This window comes from Gavia stellata, chromosome 21 (genome assembly GCF_030936135.1).
Source record: "Gavia stellata isolate bGavSte3 chromosome 21, bGavSte3.hap2, whole genome shotgun sequence".
Lineage (NCBI taxonomy): Eukaryota > Metazoa > Chordata > Aves > Gaviiformes > Gaviidae > Gavia > Gavia stellata.
Genome location: NC_082614.1, coordinates 7,739,944 through 7,764,520, shown reverse-complemented (window position 1 = coordinate 7,764,520; position 24,577 = coordinate 7,739,944). Strand labels below are relative to the sequence as shown.

General features: G+C 40.6%; 1 protein-coding gene across 5 annotated transcripts in view; it reads left to right on the top strand.

Moving 5' to 3' along the window:
• ARVCF (ARVCF delta catenin family member) overlaps positions 1–24,577 on the top strand; it is a 185,265-nt gene that overhangs the window by 16,363 nt on the left and 144,325 nt on the right. For 2 of the 5 annotated variants that reach the window (XM_059827845.1, XM_059827843.1), the window contains exon 1: positions 12,651–12,705. The exons of the other annotated variants lie outside the window; for them this stretch is intronic. In XM_059827845.1, the coding sequence (XP_059683828.1) occupies positions 12,685–12,705 (21 nt within the window). In that variant the 5' untranslated portion in view covers positions 12,651–12,684. Of the gene's footprint in view, positions 1–12,650; positions 12,706–24,577 lie in introns of those variants that run through there. 5 annotated transcript variants of the gene reach the window in all.

Below are 24,577 nucleotides of genomic sequence, written 5' to 3'. Positions count from 1 at the left end.
CTAAATGTTGCTGAAGTGTCTGCCATTAATGTTAGCGAGAGTCTTTTCTTGAGGTGGTGGCCAAAGCATTTGTGTCTTCATAGCCCGTTGCAGAAGGCAGCGCCTGCCAAACCTTCAGGCTGTGCAGAGGTTTTCTACCCATGCCTCCTTCCTGCCAGGGGCAATGGTCAGCTGCTGCCATATGGGCAGCTAGCTTTAACCAGCGCAGCTTCTGGTGAATAGGGACAGAAGTGCTGTGTGTGGTTAATGCTGTTGAACAAGTGGGTAAAGGTAACTTCTGCCCTATGTAGCTTCCCCAGTCTTAAAGGCTGGCTCCACTTAGAGTTTGTTGCCGCGTGTACCGCCAGTGACATGAATTAGGGTGTTTCAACTCTAGAACTTTTGGAAGATGTGCAACATTATACCTGCATTACTACGGATTTTGAAGTGGTCAAATAAAGTGCTTTCCCAGACTAAGAATCCTCTGGACACAAGGTCATTAGTTACGCAATTAAAACCTTTGCATTACTCTGAAAAATGTAACATTTAGTGAAATTTTAATCATAGAGCTTTTACCTGGTTAATAAAAATCTCCTAAAATCCTTCCGGTTTTTAAGGATGTTCTTGACTCTGTTCCCTACTCTGGCTTTGAGTGGTGGGAGCCACATGGCTGGCTAGTGCCATTTGTTTCTGAAAGTGAAAATCTGGTTGTACTAAAAAGAGCAGAGCTGTCTGTTAATGTGTATTTGTGTTTGATTCTCTAATTTTTGCAGTAAAGAATGTAAAAAAATACTTTTTGGTGGTTATAGTGGAGACTGCTTTGTGGAGACTTGTTTTTGGGAGTCTTGGCAGTCTTTGCCTTTTTGTCAGTTTACCAACGTGGCATAGTCCAATAAGCTTCTAAGTCGCTGGTGAGTAGCACCTATCATACGTCTTGTTGAGGTATCTGGTTGATAATGGTTTTTACAAGCTTTGATAAATCTTAATACTCTTCATGTGTGAGGTATTTAGTTTAATCTACCTGGTTCTGTTTCACTTCTTTTCAAGTCAGCCTTCTGTTGCTTTTCACAGTGGGAACTGAAGTTGGACAGGGAGAAGATATCAAAGTGCCTATGTAGGGTATGTGCTATAGTGGGCTGAATGCACAAAGCTGCAATATCACTGGATAGCTAACCATTCAGAGCATAACTTTTTAATAATAAAGACTATTCTCTCTCTTTTTTTTTTTTGTTACTTTTATTAAAATATCAGACATGTGAAACTTATTAAACACAAGGCTATATCCTGAATTGGTTTAAATTGGCATGGCTCCATGGGTTTCAGAGAGGCTCTGTCAAGTCTGATCAGCTAGGGAGCTGAACAACAATGTTTGCATTCAAAGATTGTTTCCCCATTGGTACACATTGACAATTTCCATTCCTGTTAATGTTTCATAACCAAAATAAAGTACAGCATTCAATAAACCTGTTTTGCCAACAAATACACTGTAACAATACTTTGACTTCAATAATTTTGCAGTGATCTTCAGGGATTTGAGAGGCGTTCCCATTATAAAAAAGGTAGGTATTTTCCCCCTTCTTACAGGTAGGAAAGCTGTGGGAGTTGCCAAATCTCACATGGTATAAATAATGGAAATCAGCCCCTTGCAAGCTGGTGCAGAGTCTTACTTATCAGATTGACTCTTATGCCTAGAAGAAGTAACATAAATTGATCTGAGAAGTCTTTGCATTGACAAAATCATCCAATAATTAAAAAAGTATTATTTCATTTGACTGTTATTTCCATTCTTTTAGGTTCCCTGTGGTGGGTTTGTTGGGGTGTTTTTATGTTTGTTTTTTTAGATCTGTAATCTGCTACATTTGGCTAAGGAGGTACTGGAATAGATTAAACCCAAAATGGAGAATTGTGTGTGTGCGTATATGTTAGTATAATGTAGACATTCCCACATGCTTCTTAAAAAGCCTGTTATTAAAAAAGCCTGTCAGCATAAATTCACTTTGGTGTACATTTTCTTTCTTAGAATGATATTTTTGTTTAAAACCTAGTGGTATTAAACTGGTAGTTTTGTTGCAAGTTTTATAGAATTCTGCAGTACTTTATGGAATACTTCTTACATATCAAACAGTAGATCCCATAAGAAGGAAGCTCCGTTACAGTCTTAATGCCACAGAATTGGTAAAGGCTGCTAGGGAGTAAATAGTGAATGAACAATGGCTGTAGGGTTTGTGGTACGCTTTCTAGAGGTCTGTCAGTCAGCAACGTGTGCCAAGAGACCTATGACTGCAAGTCTAAGTTAAATCAGTTTTAGTGACTAGTTTTTTCCCCTAAAAGGAGTGATAAAATAGCTTCTTTTGTTTTGAAAAGCAAAATGCAGATTTTTTGATCCTGTTTTGACTTTAAACTTCAATCCAGCCAGCTTCATTGGTAAATTTTTGACTTGGTGTTAGGGCGGCAGCTTCAAAGGTTTCATCCTGTCAATCTGTTGTGCTTTTTCACACCATGTTAGAATGAGGCTTGCTGAGATTCTTAATGCTAAACTGTGCAAGTGCATTTATGGGCTGAAATTTCTAATAATCAAACCAAGCTGAATCGGCATGATGTGATACCGATGAATATAGCTTAATATCTCATCTTTATGTAGCTGTTACACCTAGTAATATACATTATTACACAAGCTTCTTACTTATCACTTGTAAAGCTAGCCCTGGGCATGATTGTGCAATTGCAGTAGTTAACATGGCATGAATATGGTGTTGGAGGCAGAACTGAGCTTGTTTGTACCTTTTGTAATACCGTGTACAATAATTTGGTCCCTTAGACGTGACTGAGACAGCCTTCTCTGAGATAGGGCTTGTGATTATGCCATTTATAAATGGCATAATAATGATTCACTGAAGCCTGCTCTACAGCCATTTTGTACTAGCTTAACTATTTCACTACGGATTTGGATTTTTTTTTTCTCTCTGTTGTTCTTTAAACTGAAAGAATATAATTAGCGCGATGCCAGGTATGGTAAGTTACACTGTTAGAACTTAACCAAGATGTTTTTGTATTAGTGGGTTGTTCCCCTCTATACATGGCCGTCCTGAAAGTGGAGTTAGAGCAATGCAAAAGCTCTTGCTTCTGAACTAAGGAAATACACACAATAATAAATTGTTTAAACACAAATCAGGAAAAAACAACTTAAATAATTTAAGTGATGAGGTTTTTGAGTCAAGTCTTTCTTTTATTGCTACCATGATTATTCATTTGTCAAGAGGTATGGTGGTAAACACAGGCTCAGAATTCTCTATCATGTTTAATTACTGCTCTACCTCTGTAACTGGTAAGAGCTTTTTTCATGTATTTCTCTAGGTCTGACATATGTTTGACATGCTTTTTCATAAATTGATACATAGTTTTGGCACAAATGTTCCCTATCTTTGTGTTTAACCAAGGTATTAACAAAATAGAGTTGAAAGGAAGGCAGAGAGGTGAGTGGGAATGAAGACACAAGAAATCACATACTGGTTTTTGGTGGGTGTTTGTCTCTATTAACACCCTGCCAAAAAAGACCCACAAACCACCACCACCACCACCCCCCCCCAACAAATAATACCCCAAAAGGCCATCTTGAAATGTCAGTGATCAACCAAGTTAATATAATTCATTTTTTCTTCACTTTGCAAATGTGATTATAGCTGTTCAAGGAAAATCAGCTTATGGAAAAAAGCTACAGAGTATTTTCATAGTTACGATGTGGATCATTTATATTTCAACTTATGTTCCAGAGAAATAACACCTTTTTAAAAGCTGACAAACACATTTTCTTTTTTTAAAATTTTTTAGGCTGGTATTTTGTAGCCATAATTAAGCGACAATATTCTTCAGTCTTTATGTTAACCTGAGGTACCCGTGACTTCTGCCAAAAATGACATTTTGTGAATTGAGGGTCAGTTTCAAGTAAAAGGTGAACTCTAAAGCACACCAGAACACATGGTGAGAATTTAAAAAAATACAAGAAGATTAGCTCAAATTGCTTTTCTAAGAAAATACCATCAAGTTAACCTTTCTGAGTTACAGTTTGGGCAACAATAACTCCTCTGTCTGTGTTTCATTACTTTTATTTAAGATTCTCTGCTCCACACTGACATAGTGCAGACTTAAAATATAGAGACTGTTTCCAGTGCTTTGATAGTAAGAACATGGGTGCGTTAATAATGTATAGATGTTTGAACGTATGCAGAGAAGAAGCAAAAATGGGTTCTGAGCTGCCATGAGTCATTGGCTTACCTTTTTTCTCCTCTCCATCTCATACAGAATGCAGTTCCATCTTTGAGCGTAAAGTTTTCTGTAATTAGTTCTAGTCTGTAGGGCTTCTTGGCTTCCTTTGTTATATAACGTATTTGTGCTCATATTCAAGGACTGACAGCATGGAAAATTACTTCCCCCACCCCCCTACCCTTACAGGTAAGGTGAGGTACAGACTAAAGTGCTGTTGGTTCATGACCGCTCCCTGGGTGACAGTACTATTTCCTGTTACAATGCCGAATACCCAGAAAAAAACTCATCGGTAGTTAACTCATGCATGTTCTGCTTCTGCTAGTACTGAGCAGATTGTGAAATGTTGGAAGAATTTGTAGGGATAGCCCTAATTCCTTTATAAAACCAGTTGAAACCGTAGACATGTAAGTTCTGATTCAGGGGTACAGTATGGTTCGGTGTCAGAGTCGTGTCCCGCCTGTTCTCCAGCCAGCTGCTGGTGCCCCTGCTCCCAGCTCCCCACCTCTGTAATTCAGCTCCGGCGTTGTTTTGGCGTACCGGTCACTGGGCAGTTACACGGGCACTAGCTATGCCATCAGCCTGATCCTGTAAGTTCAGTATGTATGAGCGGTCTTACTGAATTTCTAGGAATGACCTGGGTCAGGTTTCAGCGTCTGCCTAAGTGCAACTATTCAAAGGTTCCAGGGGGGAAGGAGGGGGGGGATTTGGGAATACGATTCCCATGGGAGAATGAGTTCTTAGATCAGAATTCAGTGTGAGCTGAGAGATATTTGCAGTACCTATGAATCCCAGCACAGTTAGGGACTGGACCAGAAGCCGTTATTCCGCTACTTTTCAGGGAGATGTGTTCCCCATGTACGAGGTATGATCCCGTCCCTGGCTTCTGCCGTGTTGGAGATGATAGTAGTTTAGCTTGGAGGTTGGAGCTTTTGCAGCCTTTTTTATGGACATTGTCCCATCTCTGTGAAAGCATCAACTCCTGGTTTACAGTGAGAGTCAGGATCTTTTGCTGATAGCTCAGCAACAGTGGAAACTGGAAGCAAGGAACTGATGTTTCTCAGGGCCGAAGTACTGCAGATTGCTTACGACAGCGTTGCTAAGCCAGCCTGCACCTTACAGGAATTCAGCCAAAGCAGTAGCTCTCTTGAAATTACTGCAGGTGTTTCAAATAGAGACTTTCCAAGGGGACAGTATGGCATGTTGCACTACTGTGAGCTCAAGGAGCTCCTGCTGTTTGCCTTTCTGCTGGATTACCCAAATTCCAAAAGAAATCCTAGAACCTGCTTCTTGTATTGCAGGAGGAATGCGATAGCACAAGGCTAACAAAAAAAAGAGAGTTTATGCAACAGGCATCATAGTATATATAGTATGAGAGCCTCTGAAAGATGGACTGAAGTAGTATTCCTCCAAGAATTTCCTGGTTGTTCTATTTCTTGTTACAGCTTCTCCCCTATGATTATTCTTCAGTCTTCATTTAAGGCTGTAAATGGTAATAACATGGATACAAAAGTGAATGGGAATATTAGCGTCCATTTCAGCAACAACTAAGATTTGACCAACTGCATAAGAAGCTGTGAAGTGCTTTCCAGAAGGCCTTTATTTGAACCACCTAAACCCCACTTACTAGAGTTATTTGGGGTTCAGATCTGCTGGCATGCAGCAGAATCCACTCAAAATCTGATGTGTTATCTGAGAAGTGTTTGTATAAAACTTTGTCAGCAAATCTCGTTTAAAAAGTAGATCTCAAAGGATTCATTAAAAAAAATCTAAAAAATTTTAAAAAGGGAACCCAGCAACTGAGAAACTGACCCTCTGCCTGGTAAGGGAAGAATTATTTTATTCTTTCCAACACAATTATTTGTTTTTCAAAATATTAAATTAATACATACTATTCTATAGTTTTACATGTGCAGGTTGAAAATGCATCTTTTAGCTCAAAGATGCATGCCTTTGCAGAAATCTCCCTTTTCTCTCTATCATCAACAGTACCTCACTTTCATGTCTCACACTTCATCTCTTAAGTATGTGCTCTGCAACTTTATATGGTAACTGCTAAATTCCAAAGTGCCACCTAATGTTTGTCAGCAGGACAGCAACTGGTTTATGCTAATGATTATAATAGCGCACATTTACCCTAAGCATCTCAGAAATATTTTTGCAGTTTCATTTGCCTTGGGAAGTCTCAACTTCTTTTGTTCTGTGAATTTTTATTGAATGAATGAGGTTTTGGAAGCAACTGAAAGGCAAGGATTTTCTTATTTTGTTTGCCAACGTTTGTGAAAGAATAATTTTCCGTAACTGTTAACCTTTCAGGCCTGGAACCGTGCCAGGTTTAAATTAAAATTATTAAATTTGAATTACAAATTCACAGTTTCATAATTTTTCTATTATTTTACATTGCTTTGATAATAGAACTATGTTTTTTTTCTAGAAGTACATATAAGAGAAACACATTAAAAATAAATTCTGCTTGCTGTGTATACCTTATTATGTAAACGGGCATCTAGGTTGTTCTTTGCATGACGACTGAGTGTTGCAAGATCAGTAAGTATAACTGCAAGTAATTATTAAAAAGGTCTTAGAACAGGAACATTCAAATGTAAACATTAAAACATTAAAGAGTAACATCAGGTTTAACTGGATTTTTTTTAAAAACAACTTTCTAGTCACATTTACCACACTTTCTTCTTGATAATTAACATGAAAACATACTATATTTTAAAGTTGTGATTTATTTTTCATCTTCTGCTGCTTGTTTCTTTCTCAGCTCAGACAGCAGAACGTGATTAATTGTACTGGCTTTTTAAGATCTTTATTTCTCCTACATTTTAGTTCCCAAGCATACTACTGTGCTAGTTCAGCTGAGATGTTCAGGAAGAAAGATTTTAAACCCTCACAAAACCTTTTTGCACTATATCTCTCAATTTTATGAAAAGATTTTTTACTAATACAGGCCTTGATCCGTCCATGTACAAGCGAGGCAGACCTTTATCCCTACAAGGCATTGCACAGGAGTCGGTTGGTCTTCGTAAGCCTCTACCTTTGCAGATCCACGTGTAGCAGCAAGAATGCTTTGCAGAAACTTTAAAACCAACAAGCGGGCAAACAGGCAATTTCCTCTTCCCCTGAGCCCTTTGAGCTTCGGACCTGAAGGGTTCAACCTGGCTTTTAAAACCAAAATTTTCTACAAATCCATTTCAGCTGTCTCCAGTATCTGTAAGCTTTTGTGAACTGATGCTGAAAGAGCCCAAAATGAATGTTGGGTTATGATGACATTGATAAATTACTGAGCCTTTTGCTAGGTTAGGCCGTCTTGTTAATGGGTCAAACTACGCTCTCGCTTGCTTTCTCACAACTGTGGAGTAATTCATTGAAGTCATCGGCGTGACTGAGAACAGAATGGCCAAAGATGGCCATGGGCAGCCTGAGGCTGCGTGCCAGCTATAATTAAAGCCTTTGATTTAATAAACGTCAAGAGTTTACTCTTGATGTATATTTAAAAAACAAAACAAAACAAACAAAACCCCAAACTGCTTCTCTTTTTAAGCTACCAAATTACTAGCTGAAGAGAGTATTTTTTAAACCATAGTTGTAATGACTGGGAAACGCTGCAGAATACTGAGTTCATTTTAGGGACTTAAACGTATCTTTAGCTGCTGGCAGACTGGCATTTTTAGAATAGTGTAGTTAAAGATTGAAAAGAACGATAGTCTCTGTTTTTCTCGCCCATCTCGATTAGCTCTTTTTGCAGTCTTATTTTCATATGTAAGTATGTCAAATACAAGAAACTTGCTCTGGAATAAAATTCATACAGAGACCTTAATTCTCTCTTCAGAAGAGAATTCAAAACAGTTTCAGGGTTTGGGCTGAGGAGGACAGTAATTGCCATAAACATGGGTTGATGGTACAGGCATCTATCAATCCAGTACATAATGGCAAACCACGTTTTTGCTCTCTGAATGAGGCCTGTTAACCTCGGATCTTCGGAGCAAGTGATTGTAATGTGCAGCTTGAAATGCAGCACAAATCATCTGGAAAATCCAAAAACCAGAACAAAATCTAAGAAATGAAAAATGGTTAATACTGGGTCTGTCTTTGCTGCATTTGAGTGTCTTTGTTTTCCTTTCCAATAATGACAGCATGAAATTATGGTCACAGTACCAACCTTAAATTTTACTTGTTTTCCTTGCTGTTGTCATTCTGTTATAAATGTAATGCTATTTTAATTTTTTTTCCTTAAACTGGAGGAGATTTTTTTTATCCCTGTAAAATGTAGTTGATTCTTATCTAAATGAAGCTGCTGGGAACAAACATAGGTCATTCATTCTACTGCGACCTATATGCAGTGACATGTAGCTTCCTCTGTCCTCTATTTCTAATGTAAGCAGTGCTGTCACCAGACTGCCCTTGTTCTCCCCCCGTCATATGACAACTTGGATGAAATGGAGTTGACTGATATGAGATGTAGCAAGATGGAAGCTGTGTTTGTATACAAATGAAAATCCCCGCACTTACTGGAATGCCTAGTGGTGCCCATCTACAGAAAGGGCCTGCTTCCTCTTTGCCATATTGTTCTTCAGCCTTGTGACCCTTAGACCTCTTCTTTAATACTGGATTCTTAAATAAGGATGACACATACAATCATCCTCCATTTACATACAAACTACTCCCCAACTGAGGCAATCTGGCTTCGCCTCTCTTTCTAACTTTGTAGTATGAAAGCAAAAAGATTGTCAAAACCATGATGGAAATGTTAGAAATATCTTGGTGGATTTGTCCTATTAGTCATGCAGCCATTTTGGAGCAAGTACAGATGCTTTGAAAGGGCTCATGTAATTTTTCAAATATATTTAAAAATTATGGAAATGCTAACAGGCAAAGATTTCAAAATGTATCTTGGGGATACAATGTTCTGTTTTCATTTGTCTGTATTAAAATCATTACAGTAGGGCACACTGACACATCATGGTGTACTGTTCTTTAGTTCTCTCGCTTACCTTGTTTATTTGCTGCATGAAATTCCCGGAACGACAATAAAATACCCTCCACATGGAAGCACCTATATGAATATAGGCTATCTAATTCTGAGAGTTGTCACGGGTGATCATGGTGCTGTTGCCTATATGGTTAGCTGGGATTCTTGATTCATCTTGTGCTGCCTTGCTCTGTTGGGTTTATGGAAGTTCCATATCACTGAAGCCATATGTTATGTTTCCAGGCAGAGCTGTAAACCATTTCATTTTTACTGCCTCTGAGAGCAGATCAATCTGTAGTGCAGCACTAGTGATGGAGAATTTTTTAAGGGTAATGGGAGAAAATAAAAAAGAGAGCTTGGCCCAGATACTATACTACTCCATCTTCCAGAGAATTAAATCCCTTCCTATTTATAATTTTTTAATTTCTCAGAGAGAAGAAAGGTTTTCACCCTACTTTTGCAGCTGGGAAAAATATGACAGATTAAGAAATTAAGGTTCATTTAAAAAATAAGGGGCGGGGGGGGAGAGGTTGCGAGGTACTCAGCAGTTTGATACTAAAGGATAGAGTGTTTGTTGCCAGAATTTGCAAGTTCAGTATAACCTTAGGGATCTAATCCATAACTCTTATTTAGGTAATTAGTTCTTTCACTTCAACGTTGCCAAATCCCAGCATTCAGAATCATATGAGCTGGTAAAATACTGCAAGTGGTTAATAAATAAGGGGGCTTGAAATGTGTTTTGCCTTTTTTAAAAAAAAAAAAATCTTTAGTTTTGAGTCAAAACCTTTTCAAGAGTTACTTTACAACCAGAAGGCCTACGAGCATCTATTATATTTTTGAAAAGGAAATTACGTTTTTAAATAACAACCTGACTCCAGAAGGTGGGACTTAAAAATTCAGCAACGCTGATCTTGCATGGCTTGCACAAATACCTGTGGGTTTACAACATGAGAGACTTCTTATGTGAGTAAGAATTGGCAAGTCCATCCAGGAAGGTTTTCAGTTTCGTCGTTTCGCATGCCAGAGTAGCTAGTTCAGTGCCCTATGGATATAGGCTTTATAACGTTTTTTTCTTTGACACTGTATAAAGGTCTGGCACATGTCCATGTGCATGCCTAAATTGAATGGTACTTTTCTATGCCAGCATGGCCTCAACAGAAGTTGAGCTATTTTAGTTTGTTAACTGAAGAAAAGTTGGACAAGGAGAAGGGGGGGAGAGTGCTGTACAACAGTACAGGAGACTCATACAAAATGCGTTCCTTTTGCTTTGGCCTTTAAGTATTCTATTAGAGGCTGCTACCAGTTGCCTCTAAATTCTTCCACTGTAGATAGAGCATATTTTTTCCCTCCAGTGAAGCAAATACTTTGCTTCAGCTAAACCTTGTGGAACATCTACCATTGCCCTTGTCAACCTTTACAGCATTTATTTTTAAACAAATTAGCATCAGAGTTGGGTAATGTAGTTCTGCCCTGTTCTCCGCCCCTAAATACAAAGCCTTAGCTCTAATTCAGCTGGAATGCTGACATTGGCAGTAACAGGAAGGCTGAAATTAGGATTAAATAGGTCTGAAACATTCCTTCCGGTCTTAAATGTCAGCATAGGAGATGCCACCTTTTCATGTTGGTCTGGTAGGATTGATATTAATTAACATGTTCATTACATTGACACTGGAAGCATGTTTTAGAATTTTCAGGGAACCTGAAGCTGGGATGAAAAGACGCTTTTGTGTAAAAGCGCCTATTCTGATAACTAAAGAAGATTAAATTGTGATGTACCTTCCTTTCTGCTTTATGGCTGGTCTCGATGTCTCTGACTATCCCTGTTTTCCAGGCATAGTCTCTAATTTGATTCCAGTAGCTTTCAGTCCCTAATTACCATTGTTCAGCCACCAGCTGTTACAGCGGTGGATTTATTTATTGCTTTGGTTTGCTGCAGGAACCTAGTACGAAAGAGGAAAAGCAACCGTTACCCCTTGGCTGGTGAGTGCAAGCAGTGCTGGTTATTTAGCACTGGGGGGAGGACTGAGCTGGCTGCCTCTCAGGGCCGGGGAAGTGCTTACATCTGAAGGGCAAGGCTTTAGTTCCAGTGCTGGGTAAGCGTGTCCTCTTGCCACGGGGGTGGGTCCAGGGGGAAAACAGTCCCCAGGTTTAGGTCACGTTGGTTTTCACCTGCCTCCTTAGGTCTCTTTTCTTATAAGACTTGATGTCTTAGTATATTTATTAATACATACCCTTTCTGCAATTTCTTGGAAAAGGCAGGAAGAAGGATCAGATCCTAGAATAAGAAGTATGGGAGGCTTTCCTTCTTCCCAGGGCTTTCGTGGAGGTTCGCAGCCTGGCTGCCTGGTCGAAGACTGAACATTAAACACTGGCTACTTCCAGTTTAGTAGCAATAAATGGATATGAAAACCAGGCTGTATCGTGCTTCGAAGTCCCTGTTTTTGTTGCAGAATGCGGTGGATGCAAAGTATAGCACATCTGGCATTCATTTTGGTAATGAGTAATTTATCAAGACAATCTTTTAATGAATGTGGGACAGGTTTGTGGGCAGGTGAATGGGTTTAATGAATGAGGCCAGTTGTACTTTGAGCTATAAGCCTCACTACATCTGTGTAAGATGGAAAAGGGAGGAGACTGTGATGGAAGGTCATCTTTCTCTCGTGTTGGTGCGTTAGGGATGGCATTAATCTGGAAGTGAAGTGCGAAAAGTAAGCAAGCACGAGGCTTTCCTTTCCTGTGCTTTCCTGTTAGCCCTCCCTGTGCTTTCCGTGCCTTCTGCCGCCGTAGCCAGCGCCTTCGCGTTTGGAGAGACGCTGGTAACAGTCGTTTCCATCAGTGACATTTTCCCTCTTTGTCTCTGTAATCCAGCAGGAGCCATCGGGGGGGCGGGCCGGGAAGCGTGGGAACCCGGGGGCCGCGGGCGCGCAGCCGGTCGGTGCCCTCCTCGCCCGCGGGCCGCCGGAGGGACCGCGCGGCGGCGCCGGCACGGAGAGAGGCTTGGCGGCTGCCGAGCGCCGGCTCGCTCCCCCCGCGCCAGCAGCCTGCCTTGCCAGCCGCGAAGCCGGAGCCGGCGGGCGCTGGCCGCTCCCCCGGCGCGCCGGGCGTGGCCGCGCCCCAGCCCGCTCCGGCTGCGGCTGCCCGTCAGTTCCGCCCCCCGGGCGGCGGGGCAGCGGCGGGGGGAGCCACGTGAGAGGGACGCGTCCCGCGTGGGAGCCGCCGGCGGTGTGTTTTCTCCCATCGGGGCGGCGTTGGTCGGTGGTCTCTTTTCCCTGGATGGGCTCTGTCCGTAGGGAGGCTGCGGAGGGGCTCTCAGGCGGCGCGGTTCCTGGTCGGGTTACAAAAGGAGCGAGCTGCACGGAGGAAAGGGACTCTGGAGGCTGTCAGAGCAGAAGGCTGGGTCCGCAGAGGGTTTGCAGGAAGCTGGAGGTATTCTCTGCGAGGGACTGGAAAACTGGCACCTTGCATAAATGCCTGCGGAACTCAAACAGGTTAGTGCTAAACTTGCGTCCTTCCCTTCGGGCTCTGGCAGTTCTGTGCGTCCACACGTGCAGTGGTCCCGGTTGTGTGGAAAGGAGAAAGCTGTCGGGGGAGGAAGGGATTGTTTACTTGTGTTTTCATTTTTTAGCTGAGAACGAAGAGCAAAAGCTGAGCTGCTCTTGCTAACAGAGCGTCCGAGAGAGGTTTTGCTTTTGTCTCTGTTGTGTTAACTGGTGGAACACCCAAAAAAGCAAGCATTGTTTTCTTTGACCTCGTCCTGCTCGATAAATCTCGGGAACTCTGACATGAACAGCTAGAAATAGTGCTTTTAAAACAGAAAGCTTTGCTGTTGTTTGCTTTTGTTAGATGTTTGCTTTTCCCATACAGTGTTCAGTTGCTTTCTCTTTGATTTTTGTTGTTGAACGTACCAGGGAAATAACTTCAGCTTTTTACTCTAAATGTTATCTTAATCAAAAAGCCTTCTTGCCTGTCATCTTGGTAATTATAATGGACTTACAGCTCTGTGCGAAAAGATTTCAAATGTTATTCTTTACCTTGGAGTGTCACTGGGCATTGCAAAGTAAAGCTGTTGCAGGCTAGGTTTAAATAAGTAGAGATCATGTAGACTCCTGTAATTTATAGGTGCCTACGTTGTTAACCTCCTTCATCCACCTTGTAAGCCTCAGGAAACCCTATAAATTCAGGTGGCGGCAGGGTAGAGCTGCTCCTCAAACTGGGATGAGGTTTCACCTTTTTCGGAACCCTCCTTTTTCTTCTCTGCCTTTCTAAGTTAAAACAAAGTATTTAGGATAAGAAAATGCAGTGGTAATACGTCACTGATAATACATGTATGAATTTGTTTAGGTTCAGTACACTGGGATTGCTGCAGGTGCTTCAGTTTGGTTTAATCAGGCTGTGTTCAACTTGTCCGTCTCGGTAATAGAAGGCTGAATCATTTCTCAATGCAAATAGGATGTTGGTTGTCTTGAGGGAAAGTAGCCCTTTCAGCTGGGCTCTTGAGGGATCATTTCTTTGTCTGGGGGCAGTCCCTGTAATTGCTGCCCTGCTTGCTAGAGGTGCCCGAATCCCGGTTTTGTTTGGGTGCTTGTTTGTGCATCATGTTACTTGTGGATCTCTTAGGGATGAAGGGATTTTATTTGTGTATGTGGTCCTGTTCATACTGCCTGACCTGAAGTTACTGTACCTGTCAAATTACATGCAATAGGTTGTTGATTTTTAGATAGGTAGATATAGTTAGCAGCTCTTTGGGATTTTGTTTTTGTTTCGTTTTTTCAATACATGGAGAAAAAAATGGAGGTAAGGAGCAGAATGCTAACTGTAAAAAAGGTGTGTTTAATGTCTTTTGACTTGTGCAGTAGAGCTGCATTCTTCTGGGTTTTCTATTTTGATAGGAGGAAAAGCTTGAGTGAGGGTGGAAGATTATAGTTAATCACTTTAGGTCATGCATTTCAGTTAACTTGTAAATTCTTCTTCCATATCAAACTAAAAAATCTCATGGTTTTAATTTTCATGCTGCCTGTCATAGCTGAGGATCAGAGATATGTTATTTTATCTTTTCTGATGGAGCAGGGGTTCTTGATTCATTCTGAGGTCTTTTTGCTATATAACTGATCAGTCTGATACCACAACAATGTATTAGAGAATGCTTTGCTTTATGAAAGGCAGTAGTTTTAAACCGTGAGTTGTCAGAGAAATTTATTGTGCAGTTACAGGGCCTCTAGAAAGTAATCTTTTAGCTTTAATGATCACAATTAAGTAAAACGAAGCTAAATGGATAAATGACTTCGAGGTGAATGACAAGTCTACACCTTCCATACAGACAAAAATGGTAGAGATACTAGAAGGGACTTTTGCCACATTAACTAAAGACCTAAAGTGGTTAGAGACACCTCACATTAAAATCTGAGTGAAGACAGTTACAAAATCGTAATGAAAAAGAACCGAGAGTAACTTCTAACTATCCTTTTGGCTTCTGCTGGGAATAGTCATGCTTCCAGAAGTTCTGTGCCACAAAAGCAGCATTGAACCTGGGAGCAATGGTAGAAGGAACAAATGCTGGAAAAATATTCTTGTGGCCGTGAGCGTGCAGGGCAGGTGTCACCTTCTTGGCATTCGCCCTTGGCCGTTCCCCTTCCTGCTGATGAGGGATGAAGGCTGCTGAAGTTTGTGCTGAGTATCTGCAGTCTGATGTCCTGCAGTGGCCTGAATGTAAGTATAGAGTTCATAAAATCCAGAAGGATCTTGAAGTCTGGAACTGTTAAAATATGTTTGGTTGCTGTATGATGTACAAGTTTGGTCTGGATCTGAAACCTGAAGTGCTGGCTTGCCTCAGGGCCATGAAGTTGTGAAGGGGAGAGGAGTCACTTCAAGTGACTTTTGCCGAAACCTCTTCAGTTCTGTGTTACTCATGCTTCAGAAGATACTTTGCTAACATCCTGAATTCAGGCACCGAACTCAGTAAGGCTGCCCTTCCTGAGCACTTTGTCCCTGAAGCGTTTTGCTAGAGGATGATACTGATGAGAGAGAGTATGAAATCTTAGATCTGGCAGGATGAAAAAGTGGTTAATGCATTAGTGATATACCTGATATGAGTCTGTACCAGTGATGGAAAGCTTGTGGAAGAAATGTTCATGGAGGTGCAGCATGCAAAAGCATCATCATTTTCCAAACAGTTGGGCAAGTCATATTAGAAAAACCAAGTAAGAAGGGAGCTTAATTTTTGACATGGATCTCTGTATGGATTCACACATGGATTCCCCTGTACAATGGGCTGCCCAGTGTGGGTATAGGCCTGGCCTGAAACAGCTCTAGTATGCTCTACAACCTTGGACTAAAGAGATGCAGCAGTCTACAACGTTGACTCCTCCCTGCCCCCAAAGTAGACCCTTTGCCAGCAGTTGTGACCTCTGTAGCAGAGCTGGGCAAAGGGAACGTGTTTCAAGACTCAGTTACAGAGATGTTGAACTGCAACTGCGTGGAAGCCAGCTCTGCCACGGAGGCAGTAATTCCCTGCAGGAGGGTGGACGTTGTAACTCTTTAGGCAGTTGCTGCCTAACTCAGGTGTGGAACTTTGGAACTCAGGTGTGGGAATGTGCCTTTACCTCTTGATACAGGGGCTTGCACAGCGGGGTCCTTCACTGTGACTAGGACTCTGCAGCAGGACGCAATGTGTAGGCTGTGAGAATGAAACTGCTCTGTTTCTGAAAATGCTCGTGCAAGAACTCTGTTCTTCTAAAAGTGCTCTTGGAGCTGTTGGGATACGAGGGTTTATAATGTCCAATTTGTGTGTCTGTCTGTGTGAATGCAGCTTTGTAACAGCAACAGATGCACGGAATCACAGAATCTTTAAGGTTGGAAAAAACCTTTAAGATCATCAAGTCCAACCACCAACCCAACACTGCCATGCCCACTAAACCGTGTCCCAAAGTGCCACGTCTACACGTTTGGTTGGGGTTTTTTTGGGAGGGGGGAAGTTTGTACCAAGCAAAGCATTCCAGCGATTGCATTTCCCGAGGTCGTGTTGCTTAACCACCTGTCCCAAAGGTTATGAGGTGAGCTGGTGTACAGGGAGAATCAGGCTGTCTGCATTTTTTGCTTAAGTTACACTGTAGTTGCTAAAAATAAAAGTGTTTTTTTCTTAACAAAAGTATGTAGACTCAACATCTTTCATACTGTAGAAATACTCATTATGGAAGATCAAAACAGGGGAAAAGAAGCATGTTAAACCAGTCGCATTTGAAACCACATGGGCTGGACGTTTCTAACAAGGCTGTTCTCAAACACTGAGGAGTTCATTCTGCCACTAAATTAAGGTTTTGGTACTGACTTAAGTAGGAGTGGTGTCAGGGCCACTAGTTGAAAATAGTTGTGATATGTGTAAAATGTCTCTGTATTTAGGTGTTAAAGGCATTTCTCTGAATGTGAGGATTTCAGCATGTTCTCAGTGTGTCTTTATCTGTTCCTGCATCTATTCCTCAGTTGGTCTAAGTTAATTTCCTCTGTGATAGTAAAATTATGGAACTATATTCAGGGAAACTTCTAAAAAGCTCCTGTTTCATTTGAAGTATGCCATAAAGGTGTAGAGAACATACCATAACATATTTCACTTACTACTGCTTCCCACCCCAAAACTTCTGAAACGCCTGTGCTAATTTAAGGAGGTGTTACTCCCTCCCCTCATCCCCCAAGATACCCCCCTGAGACACAGAATTAATACTTCTAAAGTAACATGGATTTAATTAAGGAAACTAAAATTTCAGACTCCACTACTGCTTGTTCTCCTTTCCGGAAACATTTGTGGCTATGGCTGTGTGAGATGGGAGCTTCAGCTTCACTGGGTTACGAAGATCCTATCTTTTTCTGCTGCTGGATGTTTGTTTCCCAAATTACGCAACAGGTTGCCCTCTTGGTTACGCAAACACACGTTTTCAGTACCATTCCATGGACAAGACCAGCGAATTGATGATAGAGCTTAAAAACTGAAGCAAACCATAGACACTTTAGGAAAAGAAGAATGGCATCTTGAACCAGACTGTTTGAGCCCCTTGGAAGAGCTGTACCTTCCTCCTGGCGGGGAAACGGGGCGGAGAAGCGGCTCTGTATTAAGTAGGTTAGCAGGAGAAAGAAGAGGGCAGGGAATGGGCAGAAGCGTGTGCATAGGATCTCATGTAACTATTCTTGCTGGTGAAAGAAGACGACAATACAGGGATTTCCTATCTCAGATGGCTTGGCCTGGGCGCTCTGTATACATTTGCCTTGGTCACATCTTCCTGAGGATGGAGCGGAGCACGTTCATGTTTTTGAAAACTACTGTTCCAGTAGCATCTTCTACGTGATTGATGTTGTCCAGCAAAATTCAGCTGTGCTCAACAATGACTTTGTGGAAAAATGGCAGAAGTTAAGGATGCATATGCATGTTGATAGTGGATGGGAACTTTATTCTGTTTAATTCTGCCTTCCAAGGTATTTTTGTTAATAAGGGTCTTCCTCATAATTTCATATTATCCTCTGTATTTTTTCGTAGCATTGTACAGACTTGTGTATACTACAGGAGATAAGGAAATTAATATTGCAGTAGCATTAGTAGTTGTAAGGCTAGGATAGCAGAGGTCATGTTTAGTTTATGTTCAAAGGTTTTGTTTCTAGTGAGAAATGGAACACAGGATTTTGCACATAGGTTTTCTTTGGTTTTGTTTTTCCTTATAAGGATGAGGGGGACCTGATGATTCCTCCCTGTGTCCCAACCATGGAATATACAGCAAGAGGAGAGGTTTAAGAGTGAGTGGGGTCCCTGAAATAAATCTTAAGACTAGAGAGACCGTATTTCAAATTCTTGGATAAAAGGAAAACTGAAACTCAAACTTCGATAGTTTTAAATTTCACAGTGTCCTTTGTGTCTCGCGTATCTCATTAGGTTGCAGCCGGGCTTTGGGTTATTTTTTTTTTTATTTGTTTGTCTGCATGCCTAAGCAGTGAACAACTGTAACTGTACCTGAGAGAAACTTGATGAGCACGCAGAGGCTAAAAATCTCACTTTCTCTGGAGAATCGTAATCTTTTGTATCTACAAATGGGGGGGGGCAAGATCTCTTCTGTCTTACTAAGGGGTGGTGATTCCACGGATTCAGTGCTCCCTGTATACTGCAGTAATGTGAAAATTAATTACTTTCCGTGGTGTTGTCTGCTTCTTTGATGAGTCAAGCCCACACCTGCTTACAGCAGGAAATTGAAATGCCTGAGTTTTCCCTTTTGGCTAATCCCACACATCTATCCTTAGCATCACAATACCTCTCTTTGGCATTCAAAAAATAAAGTGAAAACTGTTCTAAGTAAACCTGGAGAATTTTTGAGCTTGGGAATTTCTGCCTCTGCAAGCTAAATCACTTGGCACAGCTCTGAACTTTTATTTTTAGTAAAACTTTTACAGCCAGACTATTGTAATGTTCAAAGAAAGAGATGTTCCTGAAAGCCTGAAATGAAACCAGAAAGTGAGGGCTTATTTTCATACTGTAGATAATGTATTTTTGTGTGTGTGTATATATGTATAAAAATATATATATATGGAGGAGATGAGAAGATGATTTAATTTAAGTAGCATTACTCTGGATGTGTGTAGTGTAACACTGATCAGAATCATCCGGAACATTCAGAAGACTTTTCAACTTACAAACTTGTAATTCGTTAAGGAGCTGATAAAAGATCTGCAGCACAATTTGTTTATGGATGGTAGAGCCCTGAGATGTAAACAGTTCCCATGTGCGATCAGGATTATTCTGCTGTTTGAATTGTAAACGCTTTCAAATTATTTTAGCAAGTTTTGCATCTGAAGCTATTTGCATCCCTCTCTTCTGATGATAGGATTCTCAGGGGAATTCAGTGTTGCAGGAATAAAGGCCCTTTTGGCTTCCAGGCATGGCAGCGTGCGGGCCTTAGCTGCCTGGTTTTGTGATGCATTTAACGAAGACATAAACCAGTGTTTATACCAGAATGTTAGGCAGAGATGAGAGATTTCCAAATTTGAATGAGATAGAGTTTAATACAGGCTATCGAAAGTATGTTACATTCCAAGTAGCTGTGGAGAAAGGTTTGATAAGGAAACCAGTATATAAGACTATATATTTACTTCACACACTGCTGCGTTACAGTAATGCAAACCAAGTTTTTTGTTTTGAATGGACACAATGACTTATTTGTAAAACAGATTATGCAGGTGGCTAGATTTCTCTATCAGCATCTTCCTGAATCCTTGTTAATCACTAGTAAACCAGACCCTAATTCTTTAAATTGAAATGGTGACTGGAAGCTCTTCCATGTCACCACTGTCTCATATTGGCATAAATTCTGTAGAGCAACTGCTCTGGTTCTGCATCAGGTCACGCTCATGTCTTCCAAGTACATCATTACTCCCAGTCACCTTGCTGACTTCTGTTAGTGCTGTCCTTAAACCTTCTTCCTAATGCTAGCAATGGTGACCGGAATAATTGTCCTATTGTTCATATACATTAAATCAGGAGGAATGTATTACCGTTTAAGCTTAGTCCAGCAGATGCTTTATGTTACTGGTGTCACTTACATTGGTTATCAGCTCACCTGTAAAACCAACATGTTTTGGGAAACCAGTGGTGCCCAGCTGGGCTGTCTTGGTGATCTCTCTGCCTTTTGATGAATCCCAGGTATGGTTTGCACTTGCTTAAGAGTGTGACTCTTTATAGATCATTTTCTATGATGCTCTAATGAGGGAACAGTTATAAATACTCTTTTCCTGGGTTGTAAAAGATTTCAACTTAAATGCCAGATGCTTTGAAAGTAAAGAGTGACTTTGTAAATTGTAGATTTTATTTATAAAGTACGTATTGATGCTGCTTACTATTGTAAAATCTCTTTTGCTTCTTTCACAGTGTTTGGCCATAAGATGTCCCCTTGAACTCCTAGATTGCTGACAGACTTTTTTTTTTTTTTTAAGAGTAACTAATGATATTAAGAGTTGCCTTTAATGAAAAGGGAATGGTTATTTCTGTGCTGGTAACTTCAAAAGCTATATGTTTTCATTACTTCCCCTAAATGCTGCTTGGCTTGTGCATTACCATGCCTTAGTTGTTTTCTGTTGAGTTGGTAATATTTTGAAATTAGCTGGTGTGCTGCAAAAGAAATTCTTTACCGTCTAGTTGCTTTTTCCTTTTTTTGCTACTAGTTCTTATAAATACAGTCGTATCTCGATATTTGAGGAGAAATGGTCTTCATATCATATGAGAGTTACGGGTTTCTTGAATGCTCGTTAAAGAGGTGATTGCACTTCATGGATGAGATATTTCTCTCGAGGTGTTCTCACTTGTTGCTCATTTGGGTAAAGAAAGCGACCAGGTGAAAGCCCCTCCTAAAGCAGCACTTGACTGCCCTGTAACTGACTGGCCTGAGATTGTAACCTTCTCACCTTACTGGGACATCAGAATGGCAATACTTAAAACTGTCCCCGAACTTAAGAATTGAAGACATGCATAATGTTTACACATGCACTGAAACCTACATTGCCATGATAAGGGCTTCAAAAGTGCTTTACATAGTTTATATGCTGTTACAGATGACCTCTATGGCTGGTTTGCAAATAGGAGGGGAAACCAAGTTCTGTCTTCCTGCCCCGGAAGGCAGGCAGCAAGCTTGGGTCATGGGAGGGGGTGCCAGCTAACGCTGCTGGTTGGGTGAAGTTAAGCACACGGTTTCCTGGATGAAATTTCAATGAATCAGTTATGTGGAAAGCCTGTCCTTGCCTTCTAGCACTGACAGGCAAGTTAGCAGATATTTAATAAAATACACGGAAACTTTTTTAAGTCTGCTAGTTATGGCATTAATTCACTTCTTCAGGATGATTGTGTCCTAGCAATAAGAGTGATGGATCCTGATGCCGCAGCGCCCGTAGTTTTTTTTTTCTTTTTTTCTCCCCTCTCCCCCTGTGCCTTTTAATAAGCTTATTGTGTTTGTTGGTTCTTCATTCTCCTCTTTGTCCCAAAGGGATGGACTATGGTATGTTTACAAGAGTTTAAAAAAAATTGTATTTCTCACATTAGCATATGTAAATGTGAGTAAATGTATGAAAATGTATGCTAGACGAGGAACATTTCGCATTTGTCCTTAGCAATTTCATCTCATCTGGGTCATTCTTTCTCTTTCTGCCATGACATGTTGTTTTATTACCTGAGGTTAGAATGCATCTCGGTCACAGCGACACATTTATCTTGTATTTTATGATGTGATCTTATCACATCCCATTTCTTTTCTCTTTCCTATTCAGCTTTTCATCTGTCAGTGACAGTCATGACACCAGCTAGTGGCATAGCAATACCGGGGCTATGCATTAGTGCATACCGTTGGCAATTTTTAAGGGTTATACTTTGCTTCTAAGGTTCAATATTCTTTTTAGCAGGTTATTTCTGGAGGGAAGAGCCATTTGTAATTACATCAAAAACAGCAGCCATCAATCATTTTAGATGTAGGAGATAGCAAAAAAGGTTTCCTTGGATAACATTTAGTAAATATGAAGCAAACAAAAGGTGACACTACACCCTTCCCTCTTGGCTGCAACAGTGCAAGGAGGTGCAAGGTGCTAATTTATTATTTGTGTAACAGTGACAGACAGACCTTTGTATTTGCAGTTGCAGCTTCTGTATTTTAACATACAAAAATAAGTATTTTCCATCAACTCTATGAGAATGTGAAGTGAGAGGGAGAATGTTGTTCTATTGTTGAAAATGTTATGGCCCTTTTTAATATGTTGGATTTTAAAATGTATTCTTTCCTACCATTTCTTCAAGGGCCAAATCTTCAAGGAGAAAACTGCTGCTATATAGGCAACCAAAAACGAGGGACAGACTTTCAAACCTTTTAAGTGTACATCAACTTCAAGTATGATTAGAGATCAGTTAGAGTGCTGCGTCAATCCACTGAACAATTTTGAAAATTTGGCTGCTGATTTTGGTATGTAAATAGGAACTGAAACGTCTGCCTGCAAGTTGCTGTAAATCTAGTGTGACACACTGTTAATCCAGTAAGTTTTTTTGCTTCTTGGTTTTTGAGACTTTGGTCAAAATCATCTTTGTGTTTCAGTTACATGGGATCAGTTTATGTTTCTTTTTCTTTCTTTCACCAGGCTGACACTCTAAAATTTCAGCTTAACAGTGCCAATGCAAACTTTTCAATACTCAAATAAAATGTAATTTTCTTCCTTTGCTGCCTCTACCAAGAGGCATAGCAAATATTGTGTAACACCCATCCCAAGCTTGGCTGGATTCCAGAGAATTCCCAGAAAAAGAGACACTAGTAAAATCAGCATCTGCTGTGTACATCAAGATGTAAAGGAAGAGTCGTGTCCACAGCAGCTGAAGTGCTGTGTATGCTTGTATAAATATACTGCAAATGTGTGGGTGTGTTTCATGAATTGTTGCTCTTTGAATTTTCTTGTGTTCAGAGAAGCTTGGCCGAGGTACATTATGTGGATACTGTTTTGGCAACTGGAGTCACAAAAATATTTACGAAGACTGTTGGGTTCTTCCCCCATGCTCTTATCCCTCCTTCCTGTATTTAAAATTCCTCTAAGTGTTTTGTTTTCTTCTACAAAATCCACAGTTTTCTTTTAAGGGGACAGGGAGATTTAGCTTTCTCCTGGGTGTAAATTCTAGAAAAATGCTTTTTAAAGATACCTTTAAAATTTAAGGTAATGATGGAAACACACCACTTAAACTATGTTGTTTTTTAATGTTTCCTGTGGAATACAAAGTGTTATATTTTTGGATGGCTAACAAATTGGGAAAAGGTACTTTTCCTCCCTCTTAAAATTCAACTTCATGTTCTCCTGAAGAAAAATGTCAAGGTGGTTTTGTTGGGCACTTCAGTATAGCTCAAGTAGAAATACTGGTTTGTGGTTCTGCTGTATTGTGTTTCCCATAATGGTGGTGGGAATGCAGTACGAATCCCCGTAGGATCATGTGGGCTCCTGGTTTCATCCAGCGTGCATGCAGGCTCCCAGCTGTGCCGTGAAGCGTGGCTGGGATCGGACTGCACACGTGGGCAGTGTATGGGAGGTAAGGTGAGGTGATGAAGGCCGACTTCTCCACTGGACAAAATAAGCTAAATAGTGGCTCTGAAAACTGTTGAGGACAAATTTCTCTAAATTGTTGCACAGTTTGACTAGTTGAGCGGTGCTCTTCAGTCTGTTGTTACAATGCCACTTTTCAATTTTCACTGGTCCCCGAAATTCTAGATTTGGTGCTGGTAGCACTCACAGCTATTTAGAGCTGGCTTTCTGGCAGAACTCACGTCTCGTTAATTCTGGTAGAGGTACTGTCACAGTCTGGACTTTGGGCTTCAGGCGGGTACAGGTCTCTGTGAAATGTCTTTGGATTCAGTTGAGAATTGAAGGAAAGGGAAGAGTGTCATGAGCTGATCAATTGCTTTGGAAATGAAAGAGTTAAGAGTGGAAATCTGCACAGCTGAAATCTCAATTTGAACTTGTGGTCTCTTGAGAGAAAATGCCATTCAGCACCGTTGCACAGAGTTATTTTGTTTTTAATTTTAATTGACATCTCCCAGAATGCAACCTTCTCTTACGCATCCTTACAGTACAGAGATGTTTGTGAGTCAGTGTGTCTGTGTGTGGGCGATTTCTGTGTTTTAAATTCAGGTCATCATTAATTTCCCTTTTGATACCAGCATCCTTTCTGCCTACCTTATTCACTCAATAGGTTTATGAAATTTGAATTAATCTTTCCCTAAATAAGATGTTGGTCATCTCCTGGGATTTCAGCTTAATGACCTGACCCTGCTCCTTTTTTCCTCTCTCTCTCTCTCTTTCCCCACCGCACCGTGGATGCCGGTCAAACAGGTAGAAGTGATGCTTTTGTGGAAGTGTCATCCCCTTGCCTTGGTGCCAGGGGCATCCTGTGCAACTTCAGTAACAGAAAAGTAATTATTTTATTATTTTAAAACTGGCATCAGTGGTTCAGCTTTATTCATGGGGAAAAAAACCTCAAGCAAAAACTTGTTCTGGTGTAACATCAATTTTTCATTCCTCTTCTGGGTTTAATTCAAACCCGGTTATTTATAAACCCAGCAATAGCGACAGAACTGTGCAGCCCCATCCTGTAGTAGTTGTGAGGAGTAGAGATACATGCCTAAAGTATTTTTTAATATTTTATATCTCAGTATTGATTGCATTTTCCAAATAAACTGTATGGTTGTCCAGTATTGGGATTATCACAAAACTTAATTAACTTTCTTACAGCTTTTGTCTCTGTTTTGTATTTGATGGGCATCAGTTTAAAGAAACACTTTGCAAATGGCAGAGAGCCTAAATGCATACAACCGTCACAAATTT